Source organism: Dipodomys spectabilis, unplaced genomic scaffold, assembly GCF_019054845.1.
Source record: "Dipodomys spectabilis isolate Male_0828 unplaced genomic scaffold, ASM1905484v1 ptg000669l, whole genome shotgun sequence".
In the NCBI taxonomy this organism is placed as follows: Eukaryota; Metazoa; Chordata; class Mammalia; order Rodentia; family Heteromyidae; genus Dipodomys; species Dipodomys spectabilis.
The window spans coordinates 422693-441737 of NW_024871346.1; the positions used below are offsets into that span (position 1 = coordinate 422693).

A 19045-nucleotide genomic window follows, 5' to 3' on the forward strand; every position below is an offset into this window, starting at 1 on the left:
CATGTTGACCGTGGAAACTTCCGAAGTGGATGTTGGAGGATGAAGGAGCCATTCTTCTGCAGGAGAGAAAGTCTCCTGCGCCGGGTGACTGTGGGGACGGGAGGCCTGGCCGAGAGTCGGCTCTGTGGGGAACATGGGCTGGAGCACCACGGGGAGTCACAGGGCCCTTGCAAAGGCTCCTTTGCTACCCAGGGGCCCTGTTTAGAGCTGTGTGTGGAATTTTCCATGACTCAGAGCTTTGCAGAGGAGCTGGCGTGACACATGGCGCATGGCCCATACGCAGGAGCCACCGGTGTGGTTTGTCTGTGGTCTCTGCCGTTCCCGGGATTATCACAGCAGACCCTCCAGGAAACACAAGGTTCATGTGGCCGCAGGCAGAGAAGCGTTCGCTCCAGACACTCCAGCAAGATGGCGGCCAGCGTCCCCACCCTGGGCCCGGCCACCGTGTGTTCCAGTGCATGGAATCCTAAACACGCACGGGTATTTCGTGAAATGCCAACTTGGTTGCATTCACGGCTCGTCCACCGGACCCTTGCGTGTCAGCCTCCTGTTAAGACACGCAGGGGCCCTTTAGAAAGACGCTCTGGGGTTGTGTTTTGTTTCGTTCTGGGGTGCTCTTTGCCCTGGTTTTTGTTTCTTTTTTTAAACATGTAAAAAGTGAAGGGAGAGGAAGACACAGCCTTGATCCCATCAGTAGCGTGTGCGCGGTTTTGATAAACAGTCGCAGCCGTTTCTTGTCGTTGTGCACGACTCAGCTTTATTTTGGTGGCCAGGGGAGGGGATGTTAGTACTGCTGTCGGCTTAGTGGAAGCTGTTAGTGGAGCGAGAAGCAATGGCTCAATCCGCCTGTGCTGGGCCTGGTGAGGTCACCGCACCGCACCTGCAGGAAGCTAGTTTAGGTTTGCGCTTCCTCGGCTGCACTGCAGTTCATAACAAGGGCACTCACTCTGGGGGGGAAAAGTCAACGTTAAATCTAGCAAGTGGTTAGACCGGCCTTCTAGAACGTTCCAGCATCATGACTTCTGCGCCAACTTCATTGCTGCAAAACAAGACAGAATGAACAGGTTGGTGGAGAGGAAGGAAACAATCAGAAAAAGACTCTCAACAGTACCCGTTGGTATTGTGGACATAGATCTCATGTGACAATGGTTTCCGGCGGGCCGGGTTTGATTCTCTCTCTTCGGTAGCCGCTGTCTTGTTAAAGGAGCTGGAGAGGGTGAGCAATGGAAACCTCCATCACCATCTGGTCTCTGGCGAGCCCAGCGGTTGTGGGCTCCTCCCAGACCACTGGGGGCCTAGAGGCTCTGGTGCGCCCCCCGGGAGCAGCAGCCCTCAGCCCCCATTACCCAGAGGCCGCCTCACCTTTCCTTTAGCATTGCTGCTTCCTTCCCTAAAACATGATCCCTGTTCTCGGGCAAGAGTGTGGCGCCGAGCTGGCGCAAGGCTCGGCTCGGCTCTTGGGAAATGGAGACCAGCAGGGAGGGCATTGCTGTCCTTTGCTCTGTGCGCTTTTTCATGCAGTACCAGGAAGCAAGCTAGGGACCCCCGCGCTGGCCACCTGAGCCACCCCTCCTGCACATGCTGCTGTGTGTGCACACTGATGTACACACTGGTTCATGCAGTACCAGGAAGCAAGCTAGGGACCCCCGCGCTGGCCACCTGAGCCACCTCTCCTGCACATGCTGCTGTGTGTGCACACTGATGTACACACTGGTTCATGCAGTACCAGGAAGCAAGCTAGGGACCCCCGCGCTGGCCACCTGAGCCACCTCTCCTGCACATGCTGCTGTGTGTGCACACTGATGTACACACTGGTTCATGCAGTACCAGGAAGCAAGCTAGGGACCCCCGCGCTGGCCACCTGAGCCACCTCTCCTGCACATGCTGCTGTGTGTGCACACTGATGTACACACTGGTTCATGCAGTACCAGGAAGCAAGCTAGGGACCCCCGCGCTGGCCACCTGAGCCACCTCTCCTGCACATGCTGCTGTGTGTGCACACTGATGTACACACTGGTTTTCCCTGCCTTCATGAGGCTGCTCTGCAGTGCAGGAGCCATTCGATCATTTCCGTAGTCACTTAGACACTGTGTGCCCCCGTGGAATAGGGTGACACTGTCTGGAGCAGATAAAAAAAAGCCTCACTGGGCCAAGATGGGTTTTTGAAGCTGTGAAGTCCCGGTATACAAAAGGAAGCGCCAGAGGAGAGGAGACAGGAGACATTTCCTCCCGCCACATTGCCCTGATAGAACACAGTGATAGAAGACACTGGGACAGGAACTGACCAGAACTTTCTATTTCCAGGTGCCAGTGCCTGGCTGGAAACGGAGCTCTCCAAAACGAGGGCTGGAGAACACTCTTTGTGCCATGCCCTGGGCCAGATCATGGGAGGAGGAGGCAGAGGACCGCAGCAGCGCCACAACCAGCACGGTCCAGCGACAGGCAGGCAGAAGAGAGGCCTGGTGAGGCTGGCGGAGAGCTACACGGCGGGGTGAAACATGGACGCATTCTGTGCTGCTTTACAATAAGGACAGGAGGAGGGAGTGGAGGGGGAGGGGGAGGGGGAGGGGAGGAGGAGGAGGGGGGGAAAGGGAAGAGGGAGAAGGGGAGGAGGGGGAAGGGGAGGAGGGGGAGGAGGAGGGGGGAGAGTAGGAAGGGAAGGAGGGGGAAGGGAAGGAGGGGGAAGGGGAGGAGGGGGAGGAGGAGGGGGAAGAGGAGGGGGAAGGGGAGGAGGGGGAGGAGGAGGGGGAGGAGGAAGAGGGGGAAGGGGAGGAGGGGGAGGAGGAGGGGGAAGGGGAGGAGGGGGAGGAGGAGGGGGAGAGGAGGAGGAGGAACAGGAGGAGTAAAGCTCTAAAAGGAGGAAGCAGCTCCATTCCTGTGCCACATGGTCCTGACCACTGGCCATTCTCAGTTGTACCCTAGGTGGGCTATATGGTATCTTTTATTGCCTGGGACTCCTTCAGGATTTAAGTTGAATGAAGGGAAGGAGCAAGCGACTGACTTGTCTCTATTCCTTTATTTTTCCAACCAATAAAAATGCTACAAATAAGCAAATAACAATGAAAAGACTTTGCTGAAAGTACCAACATCCCGCCGTCTTATAAGCAATTTAAATAAGCCGTCACCATTGGCTGACACCAGGTGCTGTGCATCTTATATACTAAATACTGCAGGCATCTAAATATGAATCTCCATCATCATCTTCTCATTCCATTTTAAAGAAAATGAAGTTAAGGTTCAAGGTTAAGCATCACACCCAAGTCCACAATGTCCCAGATGCGCCTTAGCTGATTCGGTGTTTCCTAGTAACTTCCACTGTTGATCAGGTCATGGGTGACCTTGCACGGATCATTCCTAAGCATACATGGCGAGTGGCTTTGAGAGACAGCACACAGTCATCCGAAGACGTAACAACAATGTATGTCATGGTAAATAAAACACTGAGCTAAGTGCCCTTGGAAACGTGATTGTCATAACTGCATGAATAATTCAGTCAGCTTGTCTCACAGAGCACACGGCGCATGCTCTGCCGACAGGCCAGCGCTGTGTCTTGGCTCCTCCCTGGCCCACTGACGGCTCACGGTGATCTGTAACTGGCTGAGAATGATCTAGTCGGCCATGGCAGAGAGAGCCACCATCTCAGGCAATTTAGGTAGCTCTTACACTCCTGGCTGATCTCAAAATAACTAAACAGCCCAAGAGAAACCAAGGTACACATTTAAAAGAGTTGATGATCATTAAGTAAAATCATAAATAAATCCTTGTCTCTGGACTAGCACTCTGACAGTGAAGAGTGGATGTTTTATCGAACTGGACAGCCCACTTACTTATTTAAGAAGACGTAAGTAAGAATGAACTTAAGATGCTTTGAAAATGCTCCAGAGTCAAATTCCAGCTTTGGTTAAGAAGTGAGTTAAGTCTTGTGAAACATTAAGCCAATATTACCGAAAGCACGTTTTAAAGGAATGTGCTGTATAAATTGGTTTTTACATTTCCTATTAATGCAAAATCAAATATGCACATTCTTTCCTGCCAAGGTGATCTACATATACATTCTTATAAATGCAAAGCCATTTCCAGGAAATGTATAGCTCCTATTATTACATGCTATGCTTTCCTTTTTCTGATAGATGTTTGTGTATATAACTACCGACTTCAGTGTGAACATATCAGATCTGGCATTTAAATTCATTCTCTGTAGGTCAGAAACTAAAAGACATCCAGCAATTAAGGTCCAGCGGAGATAACATGATGGAAATTGCCGATGTCACTGATTCAAGAGACATCGGCATTTGAATGTCATCAAAACCCCATGATCTCCAGAAGATCCAAGTTATAAATGGTTTATTAACCCTGATCCCATCACTTTGTCTGTTGCTCTTGAAAAAGAGAAGTCATCTTTGCAAGTCACGAGGCAGAGGAGTTACAAGTCTGTCCAGCCCTACCACCTCCTCCTCCTCATTCTCTCCTCCTACCCTCTTCCTCCTCCTACCCTCTTCCTCCTCCTCCACTTCCTCATCCTCTGCTCCATGACTCTCTACAACTCTCGGCTGACATGACTTTCAAGCCCTAAATTGTCAAAACTTCCACCTCTTCTATAGTAGATGCAACTGAGTTCCTGCAAGGAAAAGACACAGGAGACTGCGCGCCGGCTGGCAGTGAGCGCCCGACGCGGAGGGCTCCACAGCCGCTGGGAAGGTGCGGGATGCTGCCGCAGAACTCACACTGGCCGTGGACTACGCGGGAAAACGTTCCTTCTCTTTTTTCTCTTTGACTGCTTGCCAGTGCAAATATTTTTTTCTCTCTCTCTAAACTATTCATACGTTATTTTAAAAGGCCCAGAAAAGTCTTTCCAAGACATTAATAAAACATCTCCTCTGTATGCAAATATGCCAGGATCATGATGTCCCTAACTCCTATTTCTCAGATAGGCTCAGACGCCAACTTGAGCTTCAACCTTATATAACGCAAAATAGCCATCTTGCTATGAGAATTGTAACGTTGTCAACTTTTAGATGCTTATCAAAATATGGAGACAAGGAATAAGACATGAGAAAGAATGAAGCGGTAGCTCAGTGGAAATCCTGTGTGAGGCTCAGGGTTCCATCCCCAGCATGAAAATAAACAAACAAGTACGCAAAATAAACAAGACGGACGCAGAAGAATTTGTCTAGCATGCGTTTTTAAAAGCAATTAGCAATTAATTAGTTCTTAATTGTGTTAACAGCAAGTGAACCTGAGAGGTCAAAACCCGGCTAATCATGTTTGGGAAATCAACGGACTCCACGCGAGAATGAGCCAGGCCTGGGCTGCAGGGAGCCGGGGTGGGAGAAGGCCGGGCCAGCACATCGCTCCCTCCAGTGTGACATCCACATCTCACAGTTACCGTGTCACAGGCTGAAGTCACAAGGCTGCCATGTGCTGTGTTTATCATAATGCAATGAGGAACTGGTGTCGCTATTAGAATGCAGTTCTCATCAACCCCTCAGAAATGAGTTTTTGTGGGCAGAGAGCATGCTGTCTGCATGGCATTAAATATCCACCATGGCGTACACACTGGCAGCCCACCATGTGACTTGGAGAATTATTTGGTCTGTCATAAACTATACATTCAACACTGTCTGCAATGTCCTGCCCCCACACACTCTGTGTATACCTAGCGCTGTGTCCAGACCCAGCGTTAGCATCTTCCAGACTGGGGGGAGGGCTGGGGAAACCAGAAAGATCCAGATCTTACTCAGGAAATTACAGTGATGCTCAACAGAAAGCTTTCAAAATTAATCTACCACAAGATACAACTCGTGTCCTAACTCTATGCCACTGGACAAGAATGTATTACCCAACTTTTGGTGATAGAAAATATTGGCAGTGACAAGTCTTTTTTTTTGGGGGGGGGGTCCAGTCGTGGGGCCTGAACTCTGGGCCTGGGCGCTGTCCCTCAGCTCTTCAGCTCAAGGCTAGCGCTCTACCACTTGAGCCACAGCGCCACTTCCAGCTTTTTTTCTTTTTGCTTATGTGGTGCTGGGAAATCAAACCCAGGGCCTCAGGCATGCAAGGCAACCACTCTACCACTGAGCCACGTTCCCAGCCCCAGCAGTGGCAATTCTTAAAATGGTCCTTTGGCTTTGATTTTCTTTTTCTATTGGCTTGATCGTCCATTTTCAAAATTAGATCCTTTGATTGGCTTTCCCAGATTGCCAATAAATGGAGATGAAGCAGCTTCAATTCACTGTTCACTCTCCCTGGTAAAATGATCTAAAATATGTGTCTAACCTCCTCCTTTCTTAAAGCAGTCCTTGGGCATTTTACTTTTTCTCGCATTTTCTATGTTGTCTGAAAGGATGAAGAGTATAACACAACTCGATTACCCTTTCTGTCTGCCAGCACACAGACCATGCACAGGATTTCTTTCTTTGCAGGTTTTCTCTTTGTATGGTATAGCATTGATAAGAAAGAAGTTAAAGGTTTTTATTTTAACTGTACTTTTCCTTCACTGAATATACAAAAGGGAGTAAGCATCCCCATGAAACTTGGAGGCCAAGGTGGAGCTGGATCTGCGTCGGCCTGTATGTGACATGCCAGAGAGACTATTCACCGATGGAGGCATGGTAGGCGAGAGCAAAGCAATCCTGTGCCCTGAGCACAGGCACCCTCTGGGCACTGACCCCTTCTGAAAACACTGTGTGTACCAGAGACTCCCAGGACCCTCTAGACCAAAGACGCCGGTGTTTCCACGCACGCACAGGCTGTGATGCTGAGTTGGTGTGTCATGCACGCTATGCACACAGGAACTCCATCACGACAGCCACACCGCAAAGCAGCAGGAAGGCGCTGGGTGGAGGAGCAGACGCCTTGACTGACTCGCACAGTGGATGGGGCAGTCCTGCTCCTTCAAAACACCTTGTGCCTTTAAAAAATGCTTCAAAATTAGATTTGCTTCTTTCTTTCTCTTTTTTGGTTGATCATGGGGCTTGAATTCTGGGCCCGGGCGCTGTGCCTCAGCTCTTCAGCTCAAGGCAAGTGCTTTACCACTTGAACCACAGCACCGCTTCCAGTTTTCTAGTGGTTTATTGGAGATGAGTCTCACAGACTTTTTCTGCCTGGGCTGGCTTTGAACCAGGATCCTCAGATCTCAGCCTCTAGAGTAGATAGGATGACAGGCGTGAGCCACCAGCGCCCAGCTAAGATTCGCTTATTTCTATGATCAGTGTAACACAGTAACAAACAGATCTCCAGCCACGTCTTCTATTTACCTCTTTAGAAGCAAGGGTTTCGTGTTCAGGAATAGCCACCATTGCATGACTCGGCTTCACAGAAAAGACGCCCAGGGTGTACCCAGAGAACGAGGAGAAAGAAAGAAAGAAAGAAAGAAAGAGTGACATGGACATTATTGCAGAAAATAGATTCTACCAACTATAAACGTGAAGATTTGATTGCCCATTAACAAACAGGGCACGCGTTTGGGGAGATGGTACCAACTATAAACGTGAAGATTAGATTGCTCATTAACAAACAGGGCACGCGTTTGGGGGGATGGTGAGCATTTGGGGAGATGGTGAGCGTTTGGGGGGATGGTGAGCATTTGGGGAGATGGTGAGCGTTTGGGGAGATGGTGAGCGTTTGGGGGGATGGTGAGCGTTTGGGGGGATGGTGAGTGTTTGGGGGGAATGGTGAGCGTTTGGGGGGATGGTGAGCATTTGGGGGGATGGTGAGTGTTTGGGGGGATGGTGAGCATTTGGGGAGATGGTGAGCGTTTGGGGGGATGGTGAGCGTTTGGGGGGATGGTGAGCGTTTGGGGGGATGGTGAGCGTTTGGGGGGATGGTGAGCGTTTGGGGGGATGGTGAGCGTTTGGGGGGATGGTGAGCGTTTGGGGGGATGGTGAGCATTTGGGGGGAATGGTGAGCGTTTGGGGAGATGGTGAGCATTTGGAGCATGTGACTGTATTTTTTCATTCCTGTGTCACATAAAGTTTATCACGCGGTATGGACTGTTGTTAATTATTTATTATTAGATGAATAGTCAAAGCATACACACAGCTTTTCCCCAGTAGGAAACTAAGTGAAATGTATGTGTCAAACCTTACATGTTGGCCTCCAATAAGAGAGTTCAAAAGTCAAAACACCACATTGTGTTTGGGCCTATCAAAAAGGTAGGTATACCCCCAGGAATGTGAACTCCGACGCATTTACTGGGAGTGACAACCTCGATGCTTAGAGCGCTCATGGCCACTGCAGTCTCGCTGGGTGACAATCGTTTCCTGGGATTTACAACCTCAGCAGCAGAGAGGTTGTTTTTATTCTTTGGGTCTTCCAAATGTCTGAGCCTATTAGGGAAGAAGCAAGCCACCCTGGGACGGCCACCCTGAGACAGAGCGGTCGCCATCCGTGGCTCTGGCTTTTTTTCCTTCCTTGTGTTCACCATCTCCCCTTGCTCCAACTTCAGGGTTACCGGGAGCACTTCCTGACCCCTGCAGCGGCCGCGGGCTTTGGGGATATGGCAATGTCCGTCACCCTTGAACTCTCAAGCGCTCTGGGCAACAGGTCAAAGGGCCAGGGTCTCACTCCTGATTGTCCAGAGCGTGTTCAAGGAGACCAGCGGCTGAGACGTGGGCCGGTGCTGGGAAGGCCGGGCGGCCTCAAGTGGGGTCCCTCGACTCTGCTCTTGCATAGACTTCTAGGAGTGGAGCTTGCTTCAGTTTAAGTAGCAGCTTCATGACATTTGGCCCCCTGCTACGAAATCATCTGTGTAGCAGAGTGTCCGTGTTTCTAGCTGCCCCACGCCGGGGCTTTATAGACTTTTGTTTTAAGAAGAAGCAGAGGCAGGAAGAGACGTGGACAGCAGTGGACAGCAGTCCACGCCGGGGCTTTATAGACTTTTGTTTTAAGAAGAGGCAGAGGCAGGAAGAGACGTGGACAGCAGTGGACAGCAGTCCACGCCGGGGCTTTATAGACTTTTGTTTTAAGAAGAGGCAGAGGCAGGAAGAGACGTGGACAGCAGTGGACAGCAGTCCACGTCGGGGCTGAGAGCCCTGCTGCTTGCTGTAGTCTCTGACACGACCGCCTGCCGGGGTCATGACCTCTCTACCGCATCCAACTTCACACTCAGGAACTGGCCGCGGACACCGTACGGCCTTTGGTCCCCTGCCTACCTGATGCAGAACTATAGGGAGCCTCTGTTTGCCTGATGCCAAACTCGGCCTCCTAATCTTCCAGTTACAATACAAGAACTAACAGTCGGTGGCACCCAAACGGCAAAACGCTACCTAGACATTCCACTCCTGCTTTCCAATAGAGGCGTTCATGACATTAAATCCACTTCGTTATAACCCCTGAGGTCAAAGGAATGCTTTTATCATCTAATCAACAAATCCAAACAAAAGAACTGATCTTAAATAATCACCACGCCCCGAGTTACTTCTATTTGGCTTTGGAGTGCTTTCCTCTTTTAACACAGCAGATGTTATCTTTAAGCTGAGTAAAATGGGATATTAATATCTAGTGGCAGATATTAATGTCCTAGGCAGTGGCATGATGGATTCTGTGTGTGCATTTGCTCATGGGGGAGTTGCTGTGTCATAGGTGTTTGTTTGTGAGTGTGCCCCTCGCTCACAGCGCCGTACGTACGTAGCCCAGGCGGGTCTGAAATTCACCGTGTCACCCAGGCTGTCCTTAAACTGCGACCTTCCCGCCTCTGACTCCCCGTGCTGGTGTTACAGGCATGCCCCGTCCCGGATGCTCATTTCCTTTTCATATACTGCTCCCCTGCTGCATGCGCAAGGAAATTAAAGTACCAAGAGGTAGAACGGCTAACGATCGCGGGGCACACGGGGGCCGTGACGGGAAGCTGGGGCGGCTGCCGGCGGCCGTGCTCTGGGGAAGATCTGGGGGAGACGCGGGGAGAAGGCACCCCGGAGAAGGCAGGGGGCCAGGCCCACGCAGAGACCCGGGGACACGGCAAGGAAAAGCCACACAGCAAAGTCCAGGGAAGCTGGCTGAGAGAGCGGCGTGGGTGAGGAGAGGCTGGCCTAGCTGAGGAAGGCCACGCAGGGACGCAGCCCCGCGATCAGAGCGAGAGGCTCGGCCCCCATCACTGAGGCGCGGGTGTCACTCGAAGCATCAGCAAGAAGGGGACACGTGACCCCATCTCCACCTCAAGTGCCCTGCGGCCGGGCACAGAACGACGGGAAGTCAGAAGGGGTTGAGAAGACAGGGAAGGAAGAAGGTGAAACGAGGAGGGATCCCGGGGAGCAGGGAGAGCTGAGCTCTCTGGGTGCACCCCGCCCCCCGGCCTCCACAGCCAGCGGGAACTGGACGGCGCCGGGAAGGAGCGCAGAATGCTGGCGTCTCTGCTGACTCCCAGTTCACAGTGCACGGGCCGTAAAGGTGTCAGATGGAGACAGCAATAAAGCATGGGGCAAAAATCTTGCCCTCGGCAGAATGTAACAATAAAACAGCCTCACAGAAGAAAGGTGCATCCGAGCCTGTTTGGTCCGGATTGCGAGTTCTGAAGAGCACATGGCTATTTTCCCGTGAAGGAAATATAACTGGAAAGAAAACAGCGATGGTTGGAGCTGGGACCCATGAAAGGAAATGCATGCTCTTGCCTTAGATCTGGTCCTCCATATGACACACAGCAGGACTTTGCTCCTACTGGTGGCCCGTTCAAGTTGGAGAACCACCTCCTTAACAGTTCCTCTGCAGGGCAGGGATGAAAAAGTGGCTGAGCACTCGCCTTGAGCAAAAGAGCTCAGGGACCGCCCCCAGGCCCTCAGTTCCAGCCCCAGGACCAACAAGGAGCTCAGGGACCGCCCCCAGGCCCGCAGTTCCAGCCCCAGGACCAACAAGGAGCTCAGGGACCACCCCCAGGCCCGCAGTTCCAGCCCCAGGACCAACAGCCATAATAAGACTGCCCGCCTCATAAATAGCATGTCGTGATGAGGCTGCAGGCCATGAAGTCAGAGCTCCTGTGCACTCATTTTGGGGTGTCTTTCTTGCGGGGCGGGGCCCATGTGGCCCAGGACCTGATACGCTGGTTAGCCACCCTTAAGCACAAAACAAAGACAGCCTATCACTTGATAAAGGATGCCATCTCAGAAACTGCTTTGTATGACTACCTGAAAATTCTGCTCTGATACTCATAACAGATCATCTGATATATGCCTGAAAACACCCAAATTACACCATTTTTATTCTGGGCCTTTTTTCTTCCATGATATGAATGAGGCCGTAGGATTTCTTCCCTCAAAGACGACTTTCTAAAGAGACCCCAATGGGGTTTTTTCCCATTTAACCCACAAGTCCAGCTGTTTAAAACTGAGCGCCACCTCCTTCTGTTGACCGAGTGTTTTATTATGAGCTGTGTCTTTCTCAACCAGAAAACCACTGCCACAGGAAATAGCTACACAACTTCAATTTTCCTTAGTTTGTGCCTCCCAGGAATCTATATTCCCACACCATTTAGGACTTGGCAAACTCCAGAACTGAAACAGAAACTGCCAAGGGAACATGGGTGCTGCTCTCTTTGTCTCTCTCAAGGGGCATGCTCAGTTGATCAGCTGCTTAGCGCTACGGCGAAACGTCATTTTTCAATTGTCTACAATATTGTACGGGCCTGGTACAAATGTGAACCAAATATCCATTGCTTCACAAAAGATAATGTTGGTGAATTACCTCCTTTTTCTTCATAGAATACAAGGGGTTTCGCATTTTATTCAGGTAATAGAAAATAAATGGCTTTGTATTAAGATTTTCCAAGTTCATGAGCCTTCCCAGTTCTGTCCTCTGCCTGCTCTCAGCTCCCCCTCATGGCTGTCAGGTCCCCCAGGGGGTAGAAAATCCATCCCAGAACCCAACACTAAGTCAGCAGCTTAGCAACTGAGGTACCACAAGGCACTGGAAGACCCTTAGAGAGGGGGACGAGAAGAGGCCGTGACAGGACCAACCAACGTGCCCTTCTTCCTCCAAGTACCATACTAAGGTCTCAAGTCCAGTCTGTTCTGGGCTAATGATCTATCCCCCAAACACAGGGGGATGTGGGGAGATGGGGCGGGGGCGGGGGGAGACTGAGGAGGGAGAAGGTAAGTGCCTAACGCAGCAGATAGATGAGCCTACCTTAGACCCCACGTTTGCTGGTAATTAGCATCTGGAGAGCTACCCCTCGCATGGTATTGGTGACGCCATCTTCCGCTCTGGCCCCATTCCCCCATCCCCACACCTCACACGTGGCTTCACTCTGCATTCCAAACAGCGTGAGCCCCTCTGACATTTCCACCAACCTCAGGAGACCTTGAAGCTGCCTGTGGCCACCAGCGTGCCCCACCCCAAAAAACCATCCTGCCCCACCCCAAGAAACCATCCTGCCCCAGCCTGTGTCTGCGGCCATCCCCAAAGAGTCTGAGGGGGTCTTGGGTCTCTATCTGGAGGATCTACAAGGGCCTCAGATCCTTATTTCAAGGACTTGGTCTTCCTTTTTTATTCCCAACTATATTCCCTATGGAATCACACACTGACACCCAGGGTCATGCTTGATTCCAACCTCAAACCACGAAACAGGTATGGTGCTTATTGATTACAAAGAAGTCCACAGAAACACTAAACACTGCCAGTCATTCTCAGCAAGTCGAAGGGTGAGACTTTTTGAAAACTAGGAGAAATGTGTTTAATACTACCACAGCATTCTAAGACAGCACTTAGAATTTTATAAACAGTTAACATTTCTTTGAGATACAGTATCAGAAAATACGTTCTCCATCATGCAAGGACTTATTTGCCAAAAAAGAAAAAAGACTGATCTGCTTTAAACTAGTCTGTAATAAGGGCTTAAATAAGAAAAAAAAAATTACCAAACTGGTGTTTTTGCTTGTTAAACATAAGTCATGGCCAATCTCAGAAGGATCAACGTGGAGGAGACACTTTAAAAAAAATAAGTAATTGCATTTCAAGGCTAAATGGGCCATTGTGCGGAAAAATGAACAAAGCATTCCTATTTCAGAGACTCAGCGTGCGAAGACGAAACACCTACCCCAGGCTTCCATCGGATTTCGGGGATGACATTTCATAGTCTCAGCCCCTGCATCTCTCCTGCCCAGTGTCCTGGTCCCTGAGTGCTACTCACCCAGACGTCTCCACCGTGATGGGTCTGCTCTCTGGGCCCCAGGGCTTCAGCCTGGGCCTCCACCCAGACACACTGCCTCCTCCCTGCCCTTCCCTAGCAGGCTCCACGCTGTGCCTCACAGATGCCTGTAAAACACCAGCTTAGCAAAGTCCAAGGGGCCAGGAAGACCCTTTGTCAGAGCTTTAAAGACCATTTTTCTTGAATGTCCCCCAGGTCCCCTCCAACCCACCTCACCTCTCTTTCCAATTGGCAGAGTCTTGGTTTATTTTTGGTGCCAGTTCTGGGGTTTGAACCCAGGGCCTAGACACTGTTGCTGGGCTTCCTTTGCTCAAGGCGAGTGCTCTACCACTTCAGCACAGCACCACTTCCATCTTTCTGGTGGATAACTGGAGATGAGAGTTTCACAGCCTTTCCTGCGCCCCACTTGGCTTCCAACTTCCATCCTCAGATCTCGGCCTCCTGAGTAGCTAAGGTCACATATGTGAGCCACCAGCGCCTGGCACAAATTCTTAACGTTTAAAGTGATTTTTACTTTAAAAAATATAACAATGAAGCATCCCAGCTAGGGACTATATGTTCACTGTCACCCAACACATGTGCCTAGGGGCAGATTTTTTTTGGGGGGGGGTTGTAAAGATTAAATTCTAAACAGAAATATGGATAAGAAACAGATGATTCTCAATTTTCTGGAAGAAACGTAACAGCCAGCTGCTGTGATTAAATTAAGCAGGTTTAGGAACAATGATGGGCAGTTAGACAGACTGACGGTGCCCGGCCTTCCAGGGGTGGGGGTGCTCCTGTTCTCCTGCAGGGGTGGGGGTGCTCCTGTCCTGCAGGGGTGGGGTGCTCCTGTCCTGCAGGGTTGGGGGTGCTCCTGTTCTGCAGGGGTGGGGGTGCTCCTGTTCTGCAGGGGTGGGGGTGCTCCTGTTCTGCAGGGGTGGGGGTGTCCCTGTTCTCCTGCAGGGGTGGGGGTGCTCCTGTTCTGCAGGGGTGGAGGTGCTCCTGTTCTGCAGGGGTGGGGGTGCTCCTGTTCTGCAGGGGTGGGGGTGCTCCTGTTCTGCAGGGGTGGGGGTGCTCCTGTCCTGCAGGGGTGGGGGTGCTCCTGTTCTGCAGGGGTGAGGGTGCTCCTGTTCTCCTGCAGGGGTGGGGTGCTCCTGTCCTGCAGGGGTGGAGGTGCTCCTGTTCTGCAGGGGTGGGGTGCTCCTGTTCTGCAGGGGTGGGGGTGCTCCTGTCCTGCAGGGGTGGGGGTGCTCCTGTTCTCCTGCAGGGGTGGAGGTGCTCCTGTTCTGCAGGGGTGGAGGTGCTCCTGCTCTCCTGCAGGGGTGGAGGTGCTCCTGTTCTGCAGGGGTGGGGTGCTCCTGTTCTGCAGGGGTGGGGGTGCTCCTGTTCTGCAGGGGTGGGGGTGTCCCTGTTCTCCTGCAGGGGTGGGGGTGCTCCTGTTCTGCAGGGGTGGAGGTGCTCCTGTTCTGCAGGGGTGGGGGTGCTCCTGTTCTGCAGGGGTGGGGGTGCTCCTGTTCTGCAGGGGTGGGGGTGCTCCTGTCCTGCAGGGGTGGGGGTGCTCCTGTTCTGCAGGGGTGAGGGTGCTCCTGTTCTCCTGCAGGGGTGGGGTGCTCCTGTCCTGCAGGGGTGGAGGTGCTCCTGTTCTGCAGGGGTGGGGTGCTCCTGTTCTGCAGGGGTGGGGGTGCTCCTGTCCTGCAGGGGTGGGGGTGCTCCTGTTCTCCTGCAGGGGTGGAGGTGCTCCTGTTCTGCAGGGGTGGAGGTGCTCCTGCTCTCCTGCAGGGGTGGAGGTGCTCCTGTTCTGCAGGGGTGGGGTGCTCCTGTTCTGCAGGGGTGGGGGTGCTCCTGTTCTGCAGGGGTGGGGGTGTCCCTGTTCTCCTGCAGGGGTGGGGGTGCTCCTGTTCTGCAGGGGTGGAGGTGCTCCTGTTCTGCAGGGGTGGGGGTGCTCCTGTTCTGCAGGGGTGGGGGTGCTCCTGTTCTGCAGGGGTGGGGGTGCTCCTGTCCTGCAGGGGTGGGGGTGCTCCTGTTCTGCAGGGGTGAGGGTGCTCCTGTTCTCCTGCAGGGGTGGGGTGCTCCTGTCCTGCAGGGGTGGAGGTGCTCCTGTTCTGCAGGGGTGGGGTGCTCCTGTTCTGCAGGGGTGGGGGTGCTCCTGTCCTGCAGGGGTGGGGGTGCTCCTGTTCTCCTGCAGGGGTGGAGGTGCTCCTGTTCTGCAGGGGTGGAGGTGCTCCTGCTCTCCTGCAGGGGTGGAGGTGCTCCTGTTCTGCAGGGGTGGGGTGCTCCTGTTCTGCAGGGGTGGGGGTGCTCCTGTTCTGCAGGGGTGGGGGTGCTCCTGTTCTGCAGGGGTGGGGGTGCTCCTGTCCTGCAGGGGTGGAGGTGCTCCTGTCCTGCAGGGGTGGGGGTGCACCTGTCCTGCAGGGGTGGGGTGCTCCTGTTCTGCAGGGGTGGGGGTGCTCCTGCTCTCCTGCAGGGGTGGGGTGCTCCTGTTCTGCAGGGGTGAGGTGCTCCTGTTCTGCAGGGGTGGGGTGCTCCTGTTCTTCTGCAGGGGTGGAGGTGCTCCTGTTCTCCTGCAGGGGTGGGGGTGCTCTTGCTCTCCTGCAGGGGTGGGGTGCTCCTGTTCTGCAGGGGTGGGGGTGCTCCTGCTCTCCTGCAGGGGTGGGGGTGCTCCTGTTCTGCAGGGGTGGGGGTGCTCCTATTCTACAGGGGTGGGGTGCTCCTGTTCTGCAGGGGTGGGGGTGCTCCTGCTCTCCTGCAGGGGTGGGGTGCTCCTGTTCTGCAGGGGTGGGGGTGCTCCTATTCTACAGGGGTAGGGGTGCTCTTGCTCTCCTGCAGGGGTGGGGGTGCTCTTGCTCTCCGCCGGGGGAACCTCACTAAGCACCATCAAACTCCCTTTGCAGAGCTGCTTCTTAAAATACCTGCTCACAAAGCTTCTCTCTTTTTTTTTTTTTTTTTGGTTAGAAGTCTAATTGATTTGTGTTTAGCCATTTGAACAGAATGTTCTTAATGAAGGCACTAAACAAGTTGAGCACAATTTGGCATTCGTAAATATTGCCTGGATTGGCTTCCTGAAAACAAAACAAAAAAATCTCAGGACGTTAAAAAGCCACTTTGAGTTTGATAAAATGTGTTTCCTGACCCCACACAACACATAGCTTGGGGATTTTTATTTCCTAAAGCACCCTCCTAGCGACCCAATTTCTACTACCTCCACTCGTTATCAGAGAAGGTTTAGAATGGAGAACATCGGAGTTTAATCTCTATGATAATCAAAACCGAATGACCCGGGGTTATTCACAGAGAGAGTTCTGGGTAGCACGCGCCAAACACGATGAATGAAGTTTAGGAAGAGGTTTTGCTGCCCAGATTCCAGTTGATCTTTTCTGTTGTTGTTTCAGTGACTGCCAGGGTAGATTACTTCTTTGTTTCCTTTTGAGACAGAATCTTGTTCTGCTGCCCCAGCTACACCTGTCCCGCGTGGCTGTCCTGTTCTGCGTGGCTCTCCTGTCCTGCGTGGCTGTCCTGTCCTGCGTGGCTCTCCTGTCCTGCGTGGCTCTCCTGTCCTGCGTGGCTCTCCTGCATGGCTCTCCTGTCCTGCGTGGCTGTCCTGTCCCGCGTGGCTCCAGGGCAGGGGCCTCAGGTGACTCCTTGTCATTTTGCAGCTCAGTTTTCGTCCGTTTAGTCTCAAACCTCAGGAGCCTGGGGGTGAAACATGAACATCATGGCAGCCTCATGAGAAACCCTGACTGCGCCAGGAACTCGTGTGCTGGCCCTGTGGACGCGAGCGTGGTGACTGGTCCACACCCAGGAGCAGGGCAGGGGCTGCGCCCAGCGCCCAGCCCGGCGTGGATGCTGAGCCTGCTCCCTCGGACCCGAGGGTGGCCGTGGTGGTATGGGGTGTGGTCAGCTGGCTTCACTGGCAGGCTTGGGCACCGAGACCCTGAAGGAAAATGAACCAAGCAATCCACATTAAGATCGGCTGTAGAATATTTACGCATCTTCTACACCCTTTGCTTTTCAGGCTCCTCGTGGGCAGAAGAGAGACTGGAACCGACTCCTCGACGGTGTGGACGTGTTACAAGGCCCCACCGTGCGGCGGCGCCACGCTGGCTACCTTCTCCACACACTGGTTTCCAGGCTGAGCAGCCTTGCCGTTCCCGGCGCCCTCCCGCCTGCTCCAGCCGGGGTCATCTTACTCCTTGCTTCCCAGGGCACCTGCTCCAGCCGGGGTCGTCTTACTCCTTGCTTCCCGCAGCTCCCAGGAAGGCCGCACCCCGGCTCCGGGGCTGTCCTCTTCCTCATCTACCCCTGCTGAGTCGTCCCGCTGGAACACAGCCCGGTCTCCCCGTCCCTTCCTTCCACACTTCAGACCAAACGCCGCTGCTTTCTGCACAGCTTCCCGCCTCATCAGACGCGCCCAAGACCACACGGGCGCCGGCCTCTCCTGCCTGGCGGTGGTCAATATTCTCATTTAGTCATGATTTTTGTTCCTGGCTTCGTTTCTTTTTTCCCCCTAAGTAGAAATAAGCATCCAGGGAGGTCTTTCATGTCTTTATTTGCTCCTAGGGTCTTGCAAGCAGGAAGCTGGGGCCTCACACCTAACCGGTGATCAATAAGTCTCTGTGCCATGAATAAATAATGGTGCTTTGTCCTCTTCTAAACTCTAGGGTTGCTAGACTTCACATGGAATAAAAAAAGAAAGGAAAAACCCACAGAAGTTGAAAGTCTGTCCTCTGGGTCTTGTGTAGGCGATTGGGCTCTGCATTAGCCAAGGCTGGTAGAGCCTTGAATGAGATCATTTGGCTTGGCCACCGTCCTGGACCGCAGCACGTCGCTCTGTTCTTAAAGTGGATGTTAGCCGAGAGGGTCACGGCTCTGGCTCTACACGCCGGCAGCTGGCAGCTTCCCTACGAAGCACGGCGTTACCGCAGAGCATCTGCGGCCACGGAGGGCGAGGTGCAGGCCAGGGCCACTCTGGACGCTTCCCCAGCACGGGAATACCAGCGAAGATACCGTCAAGACAGTCTACCATGCAAACCACAAAGGTTCTACGTGTGAAAACAAAGAAGACACCAACACCAAGTGGAGGGAAAGACAGCGGATGAGGACAGTGAACAGTTCCAGGGTGAAGCAGCCGCGGGACGCAGGAGGGAATGGCCGGCGCTCGGAAGCAAGCCTCGGCCCGGGGGAGGAGGCCGGCCTCAGATGCCCATCCTCCACCCACCCTCCTCAAAACGTCCTTCCTTTGTCTCCTCCACTTGCCTCGCTCTCTGAACACTGCCAGGAAACCTTATCAGAAGTTCCAGAATAGGGGTGCTGACCCCCAATATTCTATGGTATGAAAACCAGAGGACTCACTTCACCATCGCCCCCACTGCCTCGCGCCCCCCCCACCCTCGCCCCCCCCCCCCGCTTTGCTGGGCTGGTTCTTGAGTCCCTCACCCCAAGCTGATCCTCCACATGGAAAAAAGCCCAAAGTGCGCGGCGGAGTCGGGTGGCGGGCCTCTCGGGTGCTCACCCTGCTCCGACCCATCGACCCCCGCAGAGAAGTGCCATTTCCTCTTGCTTAATCTACCACCTCAAACACCGCGGCTTTGCAGCTACGAGAAAAGGCCCAGAAACACTGACAATAAACATTCTGTTATATCACAAACATAAAACCCGGTGAACAAAACAATGCCTCTTTCTCATCATTCAAATGTAAAAGATTGTAATAACATCAAATCTTTTCATGAAAAAAGACACTGTTTTCTTTAAAAAAAAAACAAACATATGAAACCACATGTTGGGGGCTGAATTTTTTTCCAGAAAAAAAATTACTTTTGATCATTAATACAGTCCACAGGGAAAAATACGCCTTCTGAGTCAGCAAATCCTCTACAGTGCTTGTCTAAACATGGGCCCAACTGTAAATGTTACAACCCATGAGGATAATTTTCA

At 52.7% G+C, this 19045-nt stretch overlaps 1 protein-coding gene across 1 annotated transcript; it reads right to left on the bottom strand.

Annotated features, from left to right (window-relative positions):
* Window positions 1–13866: 13866 nt before the first annotated feature.
* On the bottom strand, window positions 13867–17513 carry LOC122101527 (extensin-1-like). The gene is made up of 2 exons (XM_042671874.1): window positions 17302–17513; window positions 13867–15703 (listed from the first exon to the last, which is right to left on the bottom strand). Exons 1-2 carry the CDS (start codon window positions 17511–17513, stop codon window positions 13867–13869), a joined length of 2049 nt encoding a protein of 682 aa, XP_042527808.1.
* Window positions 17514–19045: the final 1532 nt, after the last annotated feature.